At 38.9% G+C, this 16,585-nt stretch overlaps 1 protein-coding gene across 5 annotated transcripts in view; it reads left to right on the top strand.

Moving 5' to 3' along the window:
• The window catches only part of nrxn2a (neurexin 2a), a 126,180-nt gene that overhangs the window by 59,905 nt on the left and 49,690 nt on the right, over positions 1-16,585 (top strand). For 3 of the 5 annotated variants that reach the window (XM_020633392.2, XM_065962822.1, XM_065962823.1), the window contains 6 exons: positions 628-654; positions 5,359-5,478; positions 5,572-5,953; positions 6,969-7,159; positions 7,989-8,162; positions 9,169-9,288. In XM_020633392.2, the coding sequence (XP_020489048.1) occupies positions 628-654; positions 5,359-5,478; positions 5,572-5,953; positions 6,969-7,159; positions 7,989-8,162; positions 9,169-9,288 (1,014 nt within the window). The remainder of the gene's footprint in view (positions 1-627; positions 655-5,358; positions 5,479-5,571; positions 5,954-6,968; positions 7,160-7,988; positions 8,163-9,168; positions 9,289-16,585) is intronic. The other 2 variants (XM_065962824.1, XM_065962821.1) reach the window with 1 other exon arrangement.

Genomic DNA, 16,585 nt, shown 5'->3' with positions numbered 1-16,585 from the left:
TGTAACTTTAAACGCTCTCTCTCTCTTTTTTTTTGTTTTGTTTTTGCAGTGAATTTATTTTCGTCCTTTCTGGATGAGGTTTGGGATGGTTTAGTCTGTTTCAAATGTAATAACCTTGAAGCAAATCGAGCACAGGTCCCATTTTTTCTTATCTGCTTCAAACAGTTTTCCTCACTGCGTTGCATGTTTGGTGTATTACCCACAAGCACCTGTGAGAGAAAACCAGTGTCTGAAACATTCACATTAATTTACAGACGGTGAATGTAAGCCGCTACATCAGAGCCAATAATGACACTAAAAATAAAACTGCCGCACCTCTACTTTTATGGTCAATAAAACCCTTATTGATCCCTCCTTCGATCTGGTCTATTATACTTCCAGCAGTGCCAGACACATGCTGAGGTTTTTTTTTTCCTTTCACTCACTGTTTCTTTTCTTTAGTGTTATGTACTGTACACTGCAGGGAGGAAAGTGGCGGTTTAGACTCTCGAGGCTGTCCCCGGATGGTGGGCTCTGAAAAGCACTGAACTGTCTGCAGAATGTACCTTGAAGGATGTGAAATATTCTCCTCTTTTGTGCTGTTCCTTTTTTCTTTTAATCTCACCATCTCACTCTTTCTCTCACCAGATTGTATCAGGATAGACTGTAATCTCAGTAAGTGTCTCCTATGTTTATTTACTGTACCATGCTTTACAGAAAAATGCACTGTGGTATCAACATATGCCTCTTCTTTCCCCCTCTGAAACACAACACAGTACATTGATTTTGCCCCACAATTGTCCTTGTTTATTGCCGCTGCTTTACTTCCACTCACAAGCATCATTACAAAGATAAGACCCAGAATTAGACTTTATTGTGGCAAGCAGTTGTAAAGTTCAATATAATTGGATCTACACTCATAAAAGCCCCATTTTGGTAACAATTTAAATTACACATTTTCTCATTATTGCAATCTAATGACATTGTAATCAAATGTAGCTAAATCTGACCTACAGTAGCCCACTGTTTAGCTGCTGTCATTCATTTGCCTGTGACTAATTTCCTCACATAGCTGATGATTAGGAACAGTTCAAGTACAATTAGCAATTAGCTTTAGTGAGAGAAAGTGCTCACACTCTGTTTAGAGGGAAATTTTGATCCTGTTACAGAGTAATCACACTGCAGTGGCAGAGCTGAGCTTCATTTAAGACTTCAGTACAGATCTCTAGATGAGTGTGAGACAAGACAGTCGGTCAGCCAATCAGAACCCTTGTTTGAACTTTGAGAATATGTAAGAGAGCTGCCTGTTGCGTTTATTTCTGCAGATTTTAGGGGAATTTAAAGTTTAATATAATTTATTATTAGTAAAAAAAGAAGTAAATTAAATCACAAGTTGACAGTTTTGAATGACAAATAATTTGTCAGAATGTAACTACCCATCAAACTGTACATCAACAGGGTGTTTTATCATGCTTTGGATACCCTGGTGATAATAGTTAAGGAGGCGTCTTGGACCAGATGTGCTATTAAATTCTGAATGGAAAAACTGGATAGAGGTATAAAGTGTCAAAAAATCCTACAACATGAGACAGTATTTAATATAAACACCCAAGAGAAGACAAGACAAGGACATCCATCAAATATTTCAAGACCCGCGGGTTATTTACATGAGCAACTTGGCTCCAATAATTAAAAGGCAGATGAATGCCTAAGGCTTCCTCTCTATAAACACAATTGATTTTCTGGTATTCTACACTGTAGTGAAATGGAGTGCTACTTTAGGCTGTAATGCGTTGATGCAGGAATTTATGATGTAGATTGTTGCTCTAACCTGATACTGAGAAAAAGGCTATTTAAGTTTTGGTTCAGATGGAGCCGTGCGAGAAATAGATAAAAGCTTCTTTCCAGCGGAGAGGTGAACGGCTCTTTGATATCATCTCATAGAGAGGAGGCTTATGAATGCACATAAACTTTATCTGTATAATCGAGTGTCGGCTGAACGCTCGCTTCCATCCTGTCATGTGTGAATAATTCCTAGACTCTCTTAAATAACAATTTTAACTTTTAACTTCTCAATGATTTGCAAAGCAGCCTTGATATTAGTCATTCTGTTCTATTCATGCAGGCCATTGATGAAAGAACCCGATTGCAACAAACTTTTATGTACTCTCGAACATATTTTAATTTTTAAGCAACCACAAAAGAAAAATCAATAACCTGCAGTCTGCACTGTCATTTGTCTCACATTTATCTATTGATAAGAAAGCTGGATTACAAACTCTTGCCTTCAGCAAAAAAAAGGGTCCCTTTTATTGTCTGACAGATTTACGAGGCATGTATGAGTCTATGCAACAGTCCATTGTGTTTGACGGATTACATTTATGTTCTCTAATCAAGGTGAGTACTGTGTGTAAGTTTGTCATTCATGTCTGAGAGTGGATGGCTGTATAGAAGAGAGGTGTGTCTGCACTGTCACTGTAAAAACAGTTTAAAGACCAAACCTGCAGGAGAGCAATTTATAGCCAAGCTTTTGTATCCAGTGAAAAGTTAAATATGTAGTGTAATAGCTCTGTAAATAGTAAAATATATTTCACAAGGTTTCTTTGTGCTTTATGACTTTAGATATCTTCCCTGAAAATTGCCCTATCTACCAGCAGATGGCAATGTACCATCACGTACCATTAAAATAAAATATTACTGTTTCTGCAATTCAGTAAAAAATCAATGACATTCCTAATCAATTATATTGTTTATAGCTATGCTACATCAGTGACCTCTGAAAAGCTTAAACCTGCTGATGAGTTGATGGATGGCCTGTCAACAGATTTTATTTTTAAAATCAGTGTAAATGTCATAAATAGCCAAACATATATAAAACACAATCACTTGGTTTTTAAATAGCCTATGCCTCTTTTTGACTACTTGAAAGGATAAAACTAGTTTTTGTACAAGCTGAAGAGTTCTGATTTCTAAGGTGAGGATTCTAGCGAGCTCATTTCTGATGAAATCAGAAAGACTGCACATCTGCAGCAGCTGCTTGAAGCTGTCAGTGGGAGGGTAATGGTTGTAAGAACAAATGTTGCTGCAATGCTCTCGATTAATTTGGGGGAATCTGGGGAATAAGCTACACTACACACTTTCATTTCAAAGAGGCATTTGTTCTGCTGAATTACAGAATTAACATAACGTGCTTTAATTGAAACACACATCCTGAGTTCAAAGTACTGGCTTACTCATAATGCTGACCTGTAAAACCACACTACAAATTTGAAGACAGACTTCGGCTAGAAAAAAAAAATCAAATACAATTTATCTTTAACTGTAATCTTAAATAGACCGTGTTTCTGTGCTCTTGAACCTGACAGTGTGAGGGGAAAGGATATCTGAAAGGATCCCACATTTCAAATAGTTATCCGTCAGATGTCAAAGTGAACCCATATTATAATCCACCATTTTCCTTCCCTCTTCAGTGTTAGAGAAGGATTGTTATCTTGTGACTGTTTTCTTTGTGTAGGCTACATAATATTCTTCACATTATATTAACCTACTGAAAGTGTATTTGAGTATGTTTATGCAGAATCTGTTAATAGAAAAGAGTTCAAATGCATTTTAATCAAAGATGCAGACAACTCACATGATTACATGCTGCCTCAACAATACATTAGACTTCTGGTTGAAAGAGAGACCGGTAGCTGCAGGAATGACATTGTGTCAATGTGACCCAATTTTCAACAACAAAAAAAGAAGGCCTACAATCAAAAATAAGACTAGTTGTCAAGATCATACTGCTGGACTCAAGATAGACAGTTTCTTGAGAAGGGAGGCCTACCTGAGAGAAATAACAATTTAAAACAAAAAATTGTCCTTTCTGTTTTGCATTGTCCTTCCCCTAATCTCCGTCCAAAACCATAGTCTGTATGTATTAAATCCAAAACTAAAGCACACATTTCCCAAAATGCAATTAGACCACCAACAGTTGGCAGGATATGCAGGTGTATTATGCAGGCTGCGGCTAATATAGCGTCGAGCTGCTAGAATGAAGAAAGTGCAAGGAGTGGACTTTAAAGGGTTCAAGTAAGCTAACTTCTTTCTGACTTGAAAAACTATTTTACCCCTTAACACTCGTACTAGTCTACACTGACTCAAGTGATGTCATTCTAGGGACTAAAACTTAATTTGTTAAATATCTGGCCATTGTAGGTATGTTATTAAACCTGTAACATGCTTTGAAATGTTACAAAAGTGTAGCTCCCATTCAATGTGTAGCCTATCTTAAAGTTTCTTATAGGCTAATGCCCAGTTATTACAAAGAAATGGCCAGTTTTGTTATCAGGATGTTTTGGACCAAGACGCTCACATTAGATAGCAGGGAAGCTCCCCTTTGAAAAGCACAGATAAGATGAATATGTCCCCGCTAACCAAAACTATTATCTCCACATTCATTACAGAAAACATGTAAGCCACATGTGTTTTAACGATAGGCAATTCGGCTTACAAAGTAAACATTTCTGTTTCGTGTTAGATACGATTTCAGAGTGGTTTGTTTTTCATTACACGAATAAATCCATCAAAAATAGCGAGGGGAGCAGGCTTTGGCTTGATTGATCCGTCTGCTGTGCGTAGTCGATATTCAGCAGGTGGATGGAGGTATCATGCGGCGCGCAGTAGACACTTGATATGCAGCCCCGGACAAGGTCTCCCGTCGCAGATTTATTTCCCCCAGGATGAAAACAGGGGAGTGTTTGGAAACCAGTTGATGTTTTCCATTTATTGCCCTCTGTACGTCCCCTGTAATTCTCATGCACCCTGAGCTCAATTAGACAGACAAACCCCTAAAGGCGCAGTCAGCTTAGGCATGGCCAATTAGTTTCCCAAGCGATGTCAGAACTCCTTTGAACTGCCGTGTCGGCCTGTTGCATAGGCACTGATTTGGGATGACGGTGCTGCAGTGGCAAGCTTCTGCACTGTGACCTATTTTGAAACCAGCGAGAGAGGAGTAAGATAAGAAATTATGAAACTTAGAGCTGTGTGTTTGAGCCCAGCCTCTTGATATTACCCACATGTAGACATCAATGAAATAGCCTTATAAAGGAGAGAAGAAAAAAAAAAAACAGTTTCAGTGCAGAAAAATAATTTCACACCTCAGCAATTCAACATCAAGAAATTAGCTACTACTGCAACTTATTGACGTGTATTGAGTGGAGGCAAATTATTGGTTGCCGGTAAATGTTAATAGTCTGTGTGAGTGATTCTGTTTGCGAATAAACATGCACCCTGGGTAGAGAGTGCTTCTACTGTTGAGAGCTTCGATGTGTATAATAGATTTAGTGCACTGAGCTCATGTGGTATGATTGTCACTTGACGCTTCCCCCCTCTCAGGCAAGGGACCAGAGATACTCCTCGTAGGCGAGAAGATGAATGACAATGAGTGGCACACAGTGAAGGTGGTCCGCCGTGGGAAGAATCTGCAGCTCTCTGTGGACAATGTGACGGTGGAAGGTACTGTTGTAGAAACGAAGTAGAGCGATGTGCTTGAAGAAATACAGATATTGATAGGTATTTGCAATTTAAGCTGTGTCTTTTGTTCCTCAGGCCATATGACCGGGGCGCACACCCGCCTGGAGTTCAATAACATCGAGACGGGGATTATGACAGAGCGGCGTTTCATCTCTGTGATGCCCTCTAACTTCATCGGCCACCTGCAATCTCTCTCGTTCAACGGGATGCTCTATCTAGACCAGTGCAAGAACGGAGACATCTCCTACTGCGAGCTGAATGCTCGATTTGGCATGAGGCATATTGTGGCCAATCCTGTAACTTTTCTTACCCAAGCTAGCTACCTGGCCTTCTCCACCTTGCAGGCCTACGCCTCAATGCACCTTTTCTTCCAGTTTAAGACTACCAGTCCTGACGGCCTGATACTGTACAACTCTGGAGATGGTAGTGACTTCATCGTGGTGGAGCTGGTCAAAGGGTGAGTGCTTAGATGTCAGAAGAAAAGAGAGTGGTGGCGATTTAGGACAAGGGCAAACTATTTGTATATCCCTGATTTTGTAGATGTATAGTCTTTTGCACCTTAACAACAAAACTGAAGGTATATAAACAGTGCTACTCTTTGGTTCAAAATGACCCAATCATGACTCCTATCCTAAATCAATCCGGCTGCAGCACAGTCGAGCAATACAAGACATCTTTAAAACCATTTGTTCTTCATCAATAATTTTGTTAAAGGGAGAGAAGCAAAGAGAAGAAGCATGAGAGCAAATACTCGATCTGACATGAGCCCAGCACTTGTATCATTCTTGCACAACTGCTCTCAGGCACATTTGCCAACAAATTAGGTCCAAATGTTTTATTCAGTGTAAATAATTTTTGTGACGGGAGACTAAGAGGAAAAGGTTGCAGATACAGAGCAAGCATAGCAACAATTGTAGCCACCCACTGTCAAGCCTTGCACAGGCTTTCTCCCAGTTAGCAATTAGTCAGCAGGAGGCCTTGTTCAGCTCTGGAGCCAGCAGCAGAAGCTTGCACAGACAACAAAAATGGCCTCCAACACTTTTGTCACAGTTTTCAGGCTGGGATATGTGTGAAGTGTAGCAGCTCTGTCGTGGATGCTGCTCTACTTTGATTCAAACAAGATTTAGTTTCTGACAGTGCTCTGCCATGCCTTCAGTCTTACTGTGTGTGTTTACTTACCTTTCTATTTTTCAACATCAACATAGCTCCAGTAGATTTCTGACTTTGACCCCCCCCTCTGTGATTGCATCACAAAACTGACTGGCAGGCAGAAGCGCACGCAGCTGCATCACTGTGCTTTCCAGCAGAATAATTTGATACCTGCTGGAGTCACTTAATGCTAATAATTTAATGGATATGAATTATTTAATCACCCAGAACTGGTAATGCCACTTTAAAAATGAAATAGATGTTATGGAGAAGTCATACTCACAACAAAAATTCTAAATGTGAACTTCTGCGTTGTCCTGTAGGTACATTCATTATGTCTTTGACTTGGGAAATGGTCCCTCACTAATGAAGGGAAACTCAGACAAGCAGCTCAGTGACAACCAGTGGCACAATGTGGTGATCTCCCGCGATAACAACAACGTGCACATCCTGAAGATTGACTCCCGTACTGTGACCCAACATGCCAATGGAGCCCGTAACTTGGATTTGAAAGGTAAATAATTGTATCACTTGAAAGCATTTTATTGGTGAACAGTGTAAATTCAAAACAAAGGCTGTTCTTCAAGATAAGACACCTATTCCACTGGGCTGAAAAGCCGCAAAAAAGTCCACCGGCTGAGATACATGCAAAAATAATCGGGTAAAATCTCCAGTGTCGACGCACCCTAGTGAAACGTTTCGTAGACAGTAAACACCTCCTGACATATTCGTTCTTGTAGATGGGCACTAAAAACCAGATTTCAATCACTCCAGTGTCCATGCTGTCACACAGTTCTGAGTAAAATATGTGCTACTTTTTTTGAGTGGGTAATTACTGCAGTTGTATATTGTATTTAGATGTATTTAATGTTTTCATAAATATGGTGGAAATGATTGACAGACACACAGGTGGGTAGCGTTTGCATTCACTAACAGCTAAGTTAAGAGACGGCAACTAATGATATCTCTGAAAATGGAGGACAAGTTGTTAAAATTAGAATCAGCTGTGTTTGTTGACATACTAGTCCTGTGTAAATTAAATTATATGTCAAGGTTTTTCTTATATTTACTCTATTTTATAGAGAATTGTCGTTAATTTTGAATCCTTTCCAAAGAGGAAGGCAACATTTTACAAACACTTCTGAAACACAACCACTAACCAGGACTTTAATGCTCCAACGTGAAGTAGATTTAATAAATAAGACAATAATGTGGCCTTAGTATACTCAGAATTGTACCATACCCACTTCCAGCATTAATAATACCCAGTTTTTATTTATGTACTGCTCATTAATATCCTTGGTTGTGATGAATTAATAAGATTTTCCTCCTGTATCTCACAGGAGAGCTGTACATTGGCGGAGTTGGGAAGAGCATGTACAGCAGCTTGCCCAGGTTAATAGCATCCCGGGAAGGCTACAAAGGCTGCCTGGCATCCATGGACTTGAACGGTAGACTCCCTGACCTTCTGGTTGATGCCCTCCACAAGGTGGGGGAGGTGGAGCGTGGCTGTGGAGGTGAGGCAGGGAACACACAAGCGACAACTGAAACACCCAGTGGATCGTTCCTTTAATCTTTAATCTTTGATCTCCTAATATTTCAAACCACAGAAACTCAGAGCAACTCCTCTTTGAAACGTCATTAATCTGCATTTGTTATAGTATGAAACTGCTTTGTTGAATGCTCCGTTATGATTGGACAGCGAACACATCGTAACCGGTGGTTATATACACTAACAGGTTATAATATCAAAATAGACAATAAGTCATGCCACTCAGTAGGACTTCTTCTTGTAACACCCAGCAGAGCACAGATTTCTGCCAAGGCTTGACAAAATCAAGTAATAACCCCTGGTAGACTTTTTTTTTTTTTTTTTAACAGGAATCGCTGTAACAATTGTGACGAAAGTTATATAAGTGTACCAATTGTTTGGATTGAGGGTGACACTTAAAGGTCATGCAGTCTCTGAAATCAAAAGTTATCCTCCTCTCTGGAGTGTGAATGAGCAAAGTCAGGTTGAGATGTGATGATTAGAAAATGACTGTGGTCTGGCAGTGGTCTCCAAAATAAATACAAAAAAGTATTAATCCCCCTCTTGAGAGAGTGTTTCTGCACAGCATATCGGATTATTACTTTAGAGCCTGTGTGGTTGTAGTGGATTTGGTTTGAGAGAGAGCCAAACATCAGGACTCACATTACCTCCAGTCTCTGCTGTTTTTAAGCTTCCATAAACCTGTCATTACTTGCATGAAACAAAAGCTAGTGAAAGGCTAAACAGCAATCATAACCACCATGTTGTCTTGCTTAACCTGCTTTCTTTGGGAGCTTGTAAAATACATGTACAAGTGATAAAACCACTTCTCCTTAGCATTGTCTGTTAAAAGATTTATATCTTTAGTCATATTTTGCAGTAATGACTTGTCCCATTATTATTAAGTATTTATCCCTTTTGGATAGCATAGACGCTGGTTACTTAAAATGAAGAGACAGCACCTGTTCAAGTCTGCTGTCAACCCCCTGCAGGGCCCAGCACCACCTGCACAGAGGACTCCTGCCACCATCAGGGAGTGTGTCTGCAGCTGTGGGAGGGCTTCTCCTGTGACTGTACCATGACAACCTACGGGGGGCCGTTCTGCAGCGACCGTAAGTGCAGCCCTGTCACGCTTGGCTGGGTAGAATGTTGTGGAACGTCTACTTGAGTTTAGATAGTCCACGAGGCCAAACAGGCTTAATCGTGACAGTGATCGTACTAAAATAAGCATTTCATATAAAAAAATATATAAATATACATTTTAGTGTGTCTTTAATTGGTTTAAAGTCTATGAAACAAAGGTCGGTTTTTACCTTCTATTATTGTATTTTTATTATTCTAAAAACTATTTTCTCACACTAACTGACACGCACTGAGAGCGGACCTGAAAGGACCGCTCTCAGTGCGGACCTGAAAGGACCACTCTCAGTGCGTGTCAGTTAGTTTGGGGGTCTGTCTTTAATAAGTGTCTCTGAGAAAATCTGAGATCCCCAACCTTCGTTGGTTAGGGCTTCTGATGGGATTTTAGGGCCCTTCGTGGGTGAAAGTTACAATTTCACAAACAACATCAAGATATTTCTTTCCCTTTTGGGTATGGGGGGGGGGGGGGGGGGGGTGTAACTGAAATCACTAAAACTTTTTTGATCTGTGACCTTTTGGTGTGGAAGACTGCTCTAACTTGTTTGGATTTTTTGGTTCAATGACCTGCAGACTTTTCAGATTTATCTCTCTCTCTCCTTCTTTTAATACTCCAAGACCAAACACAAGTGACCTTTGACATGAGAAGCAACACAGTCCATTCATATCACTGCAGTTGTCTTTCCATTCAAGCCTAAAACCTCTAGGTTTATTTTTCATGTTTTGGAAATGAATTCAGAGTGTAATAATGCAAACAATGGAACAGTTTTTAGAAACATGAATGCAAAGATTAACGGCTTCTTTGGTATAATTATTTAGTGTTTTTTGACTTTATGGTTTAAACATGAAACATCACTCCTACAGTAAGATACTGTAGTCAGACTGATTTAATCGTTTGTCCCATTTAATTGGCAGATAATGGCCTAATAAAGATATACTAAACGGGTTAAACTTAATGCATATGATTTCATGATATGAACACCTTCTTTAAATAAAGCATGACTGGTGCAGTCCAAATGATGCCATTACTGTTAAATGACAAGCAGGTGGAGGTTATTACTGGCATGTTTCTGTACATGTAGATTAGGGTGCATTAAACCTGACTTTATAATAACTTTACAAGTCCACTCTTATGTTTTAGTAAAATACAGCTTGAGTCAGGAAAATGAATTCACAACACTTTTGACTTTTACCAGCAGGAACCAGAAAGGTCTGAACAGACACGCAACAACAATAACCCAGAGGAAAATTTGCAGTTCACGGCATAAATCAGCAAACTGATTTTAAACTTCATAAACAGTTCAGTCCATTACACTGTAAAAAAAAAAAAAAAAAAAAGTACAGGACATATAGGCTTTAAAATCAACACTGACATCGCTGTCGGCACCTCATGCATTTCTTGGCCGAGCAGTGTTTTTAAATACTTTTCTGAAAAATGTTTAAAAAGAATCCATAACATTATATTCCTGTCCTTGACAACATCACTAATTATGGGTTTGTGTTGCTATGTTAACGTGGAAGCTAGCAAGCTATAGTCTGGCAGTAGAGTTGGTTATGTAACTGAACAGGCGACAGTGCGTGGTGGTGCTTTGATTCTGCAGAGTTTTGACTTCATGCTAGGTTGTTAGGTAGTTGGCAAGATGCAAAGCTGAAAAGTAATATAATAATAATACATTTTATTTATTACACCTTTACATTTGAAGCAAATGTCAAAGTTATATAACAAAATCCCCAAAACTGCCTTTCACTTAGGCTTTTAATCCAGTTCTTGAGTAAGTGTCTAGTGCTCTCTCTCCCAGTTGAAATATACTGACTTTAATTGGCATGAGAAGACTTCATATTGCCAAAGCAAACAGATATTAGAAATGTTATAAGCAGCTGCTTATCTTGTAAAAGCAATATATCACTCCCAGACTTGGGAATCAGCATCAGCCCCAAAAAGATGTTGTTGATTTGAAACAACAAAGGTAATGAAGAAGATGAGCTATTGTTCTTTCTTCAGTGATACGTTAAGGCTCTTCCAATCTGACCAGAGAGCATGCCTTTGTTTGAGCGATACACAATTATTCCCTTGTTATATGAGATTGTACATACTGAAATGATTAAGTTTAGAGCTAACGTACTCAAAAGAATTAGAGAAAGTGAAGGAAACATGTCTTTATGTCTTGGTTCTATGATTTATTTTTACATTTTGACATAAACCGCATAGTGGGATTATTTGCATATTTGAATACTGGTAACAGTTCTGAAGTGCGGCCTCAATTGAATGCAAATTGAAACATTGATAGCAGCAGGTTTCAAAAACCTTGAGTCTGACTGCTGCTCTCTATATAACAGAGCCCTCATTGTCCAAAATAATAGACTTGACTTCTACCAGAAGCTTTCTATACTTATAATAGCAAGAGATTAACATTAGGCTTATTGGTCCAGTGGTCATGACAAGTTAAGCTTCATTTGCTGCAGTCATTAACAATAACTGCAAGAATTGTGCCTTTGTGGTAATCATTATTGAAATGTGCCGCGGTATTGTTTTAAGATAGAAAAAGACATTAGACTCTGCAGGGGGGAAATTTAGGGATAATTTAAAAGTAACAATGACTAAAAAAAAACTTCCATGTTATCAGGGGACAAACATGTGTGAGTGCTTTAAAGTAGATGTCTTATTATACGTATGTAAGATTGATTATTTAGTGGCAGTTATTTACTTTAGCTTGGTATCAAATAAAGTGGTTTTCCCTTCTCATTTTTTCCCCAGCATATTGAAGCATTAACTTGCTTGCTTCCAGTGTTACAAACATATCCGCACAACCAAATGTTCTCGCTGCTGTAATCTATTGATCTAACCTGAGGATCGATACTTTGTCCTCTGTAGTCTTTATCTATTACATCCCAAGACTACAGCCGGATGAAATTTATATTGTGGGGTTCAAGCTGCTCTCTGCGTTTCTCTATGAGCAAGAGGAAAATACATTTGACAACAAAGTTTGCTGCCCCAGTTTAGAGTGTTCTTTTCTGCTTTTTACACAGGATTACCATTAGAACGTGTTAAAAGCAAAGTGTTGTATGGATGTGGATGGGACAAAAATTGTTTTCAGACCTTTCTCAGAAAGCTTTCTACAGTGGTCGCTGATAATAGATGCTGTCTTCTTGCTGTAACATGCTGCTCTTTATCATATTTCCAATAGAATTTAGCAACATAATAAACATCTTTATACATCCTTCTATTTAAATAAAATGCATTTCTATATCTTTGATTATTTAAACTATTTAAATTAAATGCAGCAGCTTCTTAATCAATGATTTCTATGTCCACTTTAATCTCCAGATGTATAGACAGCGAGCTCTTTTTGGTGTTTTGGAGACATTAAACTTGAGTATTAAACTTGATACAGATTATTTTAGAGGGAGATTACATGTTGGCATGCAGTTTCTGAACCCCAATCACAATTCAAAGAGGAGACCATGAAAACTGTTCCCAAGATCATACAAAATACATCTGAGACTTTCTACTTGAATTGCTATATCTTCTGTAATTGTAGCTGCTTTGATGCAAGCTCCATCATCTGAGCAAGAATTTCAAATGGCTGCCTGCGGCTAAACCTTCACAGCACCCTGTCTAACAAGTGGTGCGAACATGAATGTATGTACAGTAATATTTGGTTGCCAGAGTCAGAGGCGAGATCTGGCTGCTTGAAGGGCATTAAATGCAGAATTGTCAAATCCAATGGTGTTAAAATATGGGTCTGTCAATATGACTTGTAAATACCAAATCTTCTGATGAGAGCTGCCAACAGAAATATTTTAAAGTATAATGGCACAACATTTACATCCCTCCTGAAATGTATTCCCATTACTACGATACGATGAACTGCCATGTAAGTTTGTTTCTAAGACAACAAAGCAATACTAAAGCAAGAATGATCTACACAGCATGCAACTTAAGGAGACATTCTGGGTGACACACCTGCCTTCACAAGACTTTTATTGAACAAATAACAGAAAACATACCATTCGCAATACTATTGTGGCAATCTTTGTTTTCATCCAGCAGTGTTCAGGGACGACTCTCCATCATGCAGGTGGTAAATGGCATGGCTGGCATATCTCAAAGGTCAAACCAACACATCAGTCGTAGAGGAAATAACAAGCCTCGAGTTTCACATTAAGCCTTCATCAAAGACATTAAAACAAATGAAAATGTGATAATAATGTGCAAACACAAATAAATATGTAGGCAGGATCATGGTTTTGAAACATCGGCATTTGTTGCTAAAGTCTGTCTCATCCATGCCGCAATCTGCTGCTGTGTTTATCTCGCCAGCATTAAATCCTCACAGAAAAATCCTCCCACTTTTTCTCTTCTTCCATGTATCGGACCAGAAGGTCAGATACACAATCCAAGAAATCCAAATTAAAAGAGAGCTCTTTTTGGATTTTTTTTTACCGTATCAGTCAAAAGCCTTGAAAGAAATGAAGCAGAAGTGAAGAAGCTTGTGCAGAAACCAAGAATCCTTTGGTGGTTTGGACCTCAGTATATTTATATTCACATACAGAAACCAATTTATTATGAACGCTACAAACATCTGTGCTAATTACCTCCAGGTCATTGTTTCATCCCCAATGTCAGAGATATATAATGATGTTCTGCGCTCAATTTTGAGTGCTTCCTTGTAAACATATGGACAGTGTAATTATTGGTTAACCTCTGCAGTTACGGCTGATTGTTTTGTCATATTTATTACCTGCTCATGCTGATGTGTATATCCATTTGAGTAGTGCAATGTAGTGTAATAGCGGATTGTACAGCACAGAACTGTTTGGCTTAACTTCCATCTAGCCAATCAGAACAGTGACAGCTGTGACGAATGTATTTCATCCCATGACATGATACGAACAATGTCGTTTAAAACGTGCAATGGGCAGCCACTGATTTTAAGTAAATGTGACACAACTGTTCCTTAGTCTTGTTCTCTTAACATCTTCTGTGTCCTCCCACCCCGTCTCAACATATGCACCCACACATTTTACAAGAATGTGAGATTCCACCTGACGTGGCTTTATTTAACCACAGTGCTAGCACCCAACAGCGCTCTGCAGACTGGATCCCAGCCTCGCTATTAATCTGTAAGTCAACATTTCCTTTGAATTGTTTAATTCCCGTGGAAGTGAGGCAGACTGAAAATTGAGGCCGTAGCCTCCAGGCATGCAGGCAAGGTACAGTTCCAAGACTCTGCTGAGAAATTGTCTTCCTTTTCTGTTTCATCTGGTAGTTAGTGAGCAAGCATTGTATCTAGCTTTCATTTATTTGTGCCTAAGCTACAATCATATTTCATTTCCTCAAAGGAGCTGGATAGAGTTTGTATATCCAGCAGTAGATGTAGTTATCTAAGGATTCATAGTTTGCAGAGGCTTAATGTATACACATACGCAGGTTGCCAGTACAAATCTAAGGTGACGCATGCTAGAGTTCAGTTTTTTTACTGCTAGTTACAAATAAGAGAACATTTGTATACATGATTTGGCGGTATGAATATTCTGTAAATGTACTACTGTGTGTCTAAATTTGATGTATACGTGCTCAATCAAATCCCATTTTCCTTCAACCTTCCCCTCAGATGGAGTCTTGTCGATTGTGAGCATGTCCCATTTGCCCCAAGGATTATCTAGGATAGAAGTACAGACTTAATCTTTTAGCCTTGGACCAAGGCTCAAGAAAAACGCAGTGATACTCATAACATGGGAACCAACCGAAAAGGCTTAATGGCCTTTTATGCCAATGGTCTGGGCCACTCATGGGCTCGAGCAGCTGGATGGCTCAAAATTACCTCCAGCTTAAAAAGACCAAATCTCAAGTCATTCCTTATTTTCTCACACTGGGTGACATGAAACTGAGGGCCTACCTTTAGCATCTTACTGAGTACCTCAGTGTGATCTTTGACTCTTCCTTTGCATTTCATAATCCGGTAGAAACAGCTGGAAAATCCAGTTTCTTCTTGCTTTATAACTTTCCCAAAGAGGTTGGAGGTGTGTCCCTGGGGCAGAGCGGAGGCTTCAGAATAGCTGAGGTGCTCAACGGTGACATCTAATAGATCAAAAAGTTGCACATTCTTCCTTAAATGAACAGTATGTCAACAACATTTTCTTTAATTTAAAAAAGCGTCCACTTTCTGAGAGGCATAGTCATTAAAACTGACATCCAGTAGATCTGAACTGAAACCTGATATCTTTAACTTTAAAAAAAAAAGTATTATTCTGCACTCTTCCTTCTCTTGTACTTATAATGAAGCTGAGTGTTCAGACTTGGTGTAGATGGATTAACATATTCCACATCAAATCACATCAGGGTTCTTTAATATGGAGTTGTTACAATGAAAGAGATCATACTGTGCTATAAAGAGATGAAGTGTTAGGAAGTGGATTTGGATTCCTGTCCTTCCTATAGGGCTATTAATTTCACAGTCCAACCTACTCCAGTGACAGATTGAGTACAGCTTGCACACATTAGTACATTTATTGAGCCTTTTTCTACCTAGGTGACAGTTTGTTGAAAGCATCATCTAATCACCTGCTGTACTTGACTGCACTCCATGCATGCAGGATTCCATCATGAAAGAGCATTTGACCTTTAGTTAACTCCCTGCATTTAACCTTGGGGGGTCGAGTCCAAGTCCTGACTGTGCTCAGCCTCCTGCTTGCTTTATACAACATACATTCAATTATATCGCACCCACGTAACACATTATCAGACACTTCTATCAGACAATCTGCATATAAAAATGATTGACTTCACTGTGTGTGACCCTATAACACCTCAGAGAGAAATTATCATTAGTTTTTTTTGCAAATATGCACTTGTTGATCCAGTTTTAACCTTTGAACAGACTCTTGTTATTAAAAAAACATCCAGGAAGTGAAGGTTTCAGTCATTTGTCTTGTTAACTGGATGCTTTTTCAGAGTACGGTAATGACTCAATCATAGCTAATTACCTTTTTCAACTGTTAAAAGCTTCTCTAATTCATCTTCATGAATTGAACATGGTATCACTTAACCTTAATTATAATCAGGTATATGAATGTTTTTTTTAACAAGAATACTTTGATTTTCTCCATTGGTTAGCTCAACATTTACGGTCTTGGACACATTGCTTGACATGTAACAGCTGAGCTGTTTTGAGGAGTCTGATGATTAAAGTCTGTTTTAAATAGTCGTTGAGTTTTGGGGCAAAACACTGCATGTGGCCTTCTGGAGTAGATGAAGGATAGATGAATGAC

Source organism: Labrus bergylta, chromosome 14 (assembly GCF_963930695.1).
Source record: "Labrus bergylta chromosome 14, fLabBer1.1, whole genome shotgun sequence".
NCBI lineage: Eukaryota > Metazoa > Chordata > Actinopteri > Labriformes > Labridae > Labrus > Labrus bergylta.
The sequence above is the reverse complement of the archived record's forward strand: the minus strand, read 5'-3'. Positions and strand labels throughout refer to the sequence as shown.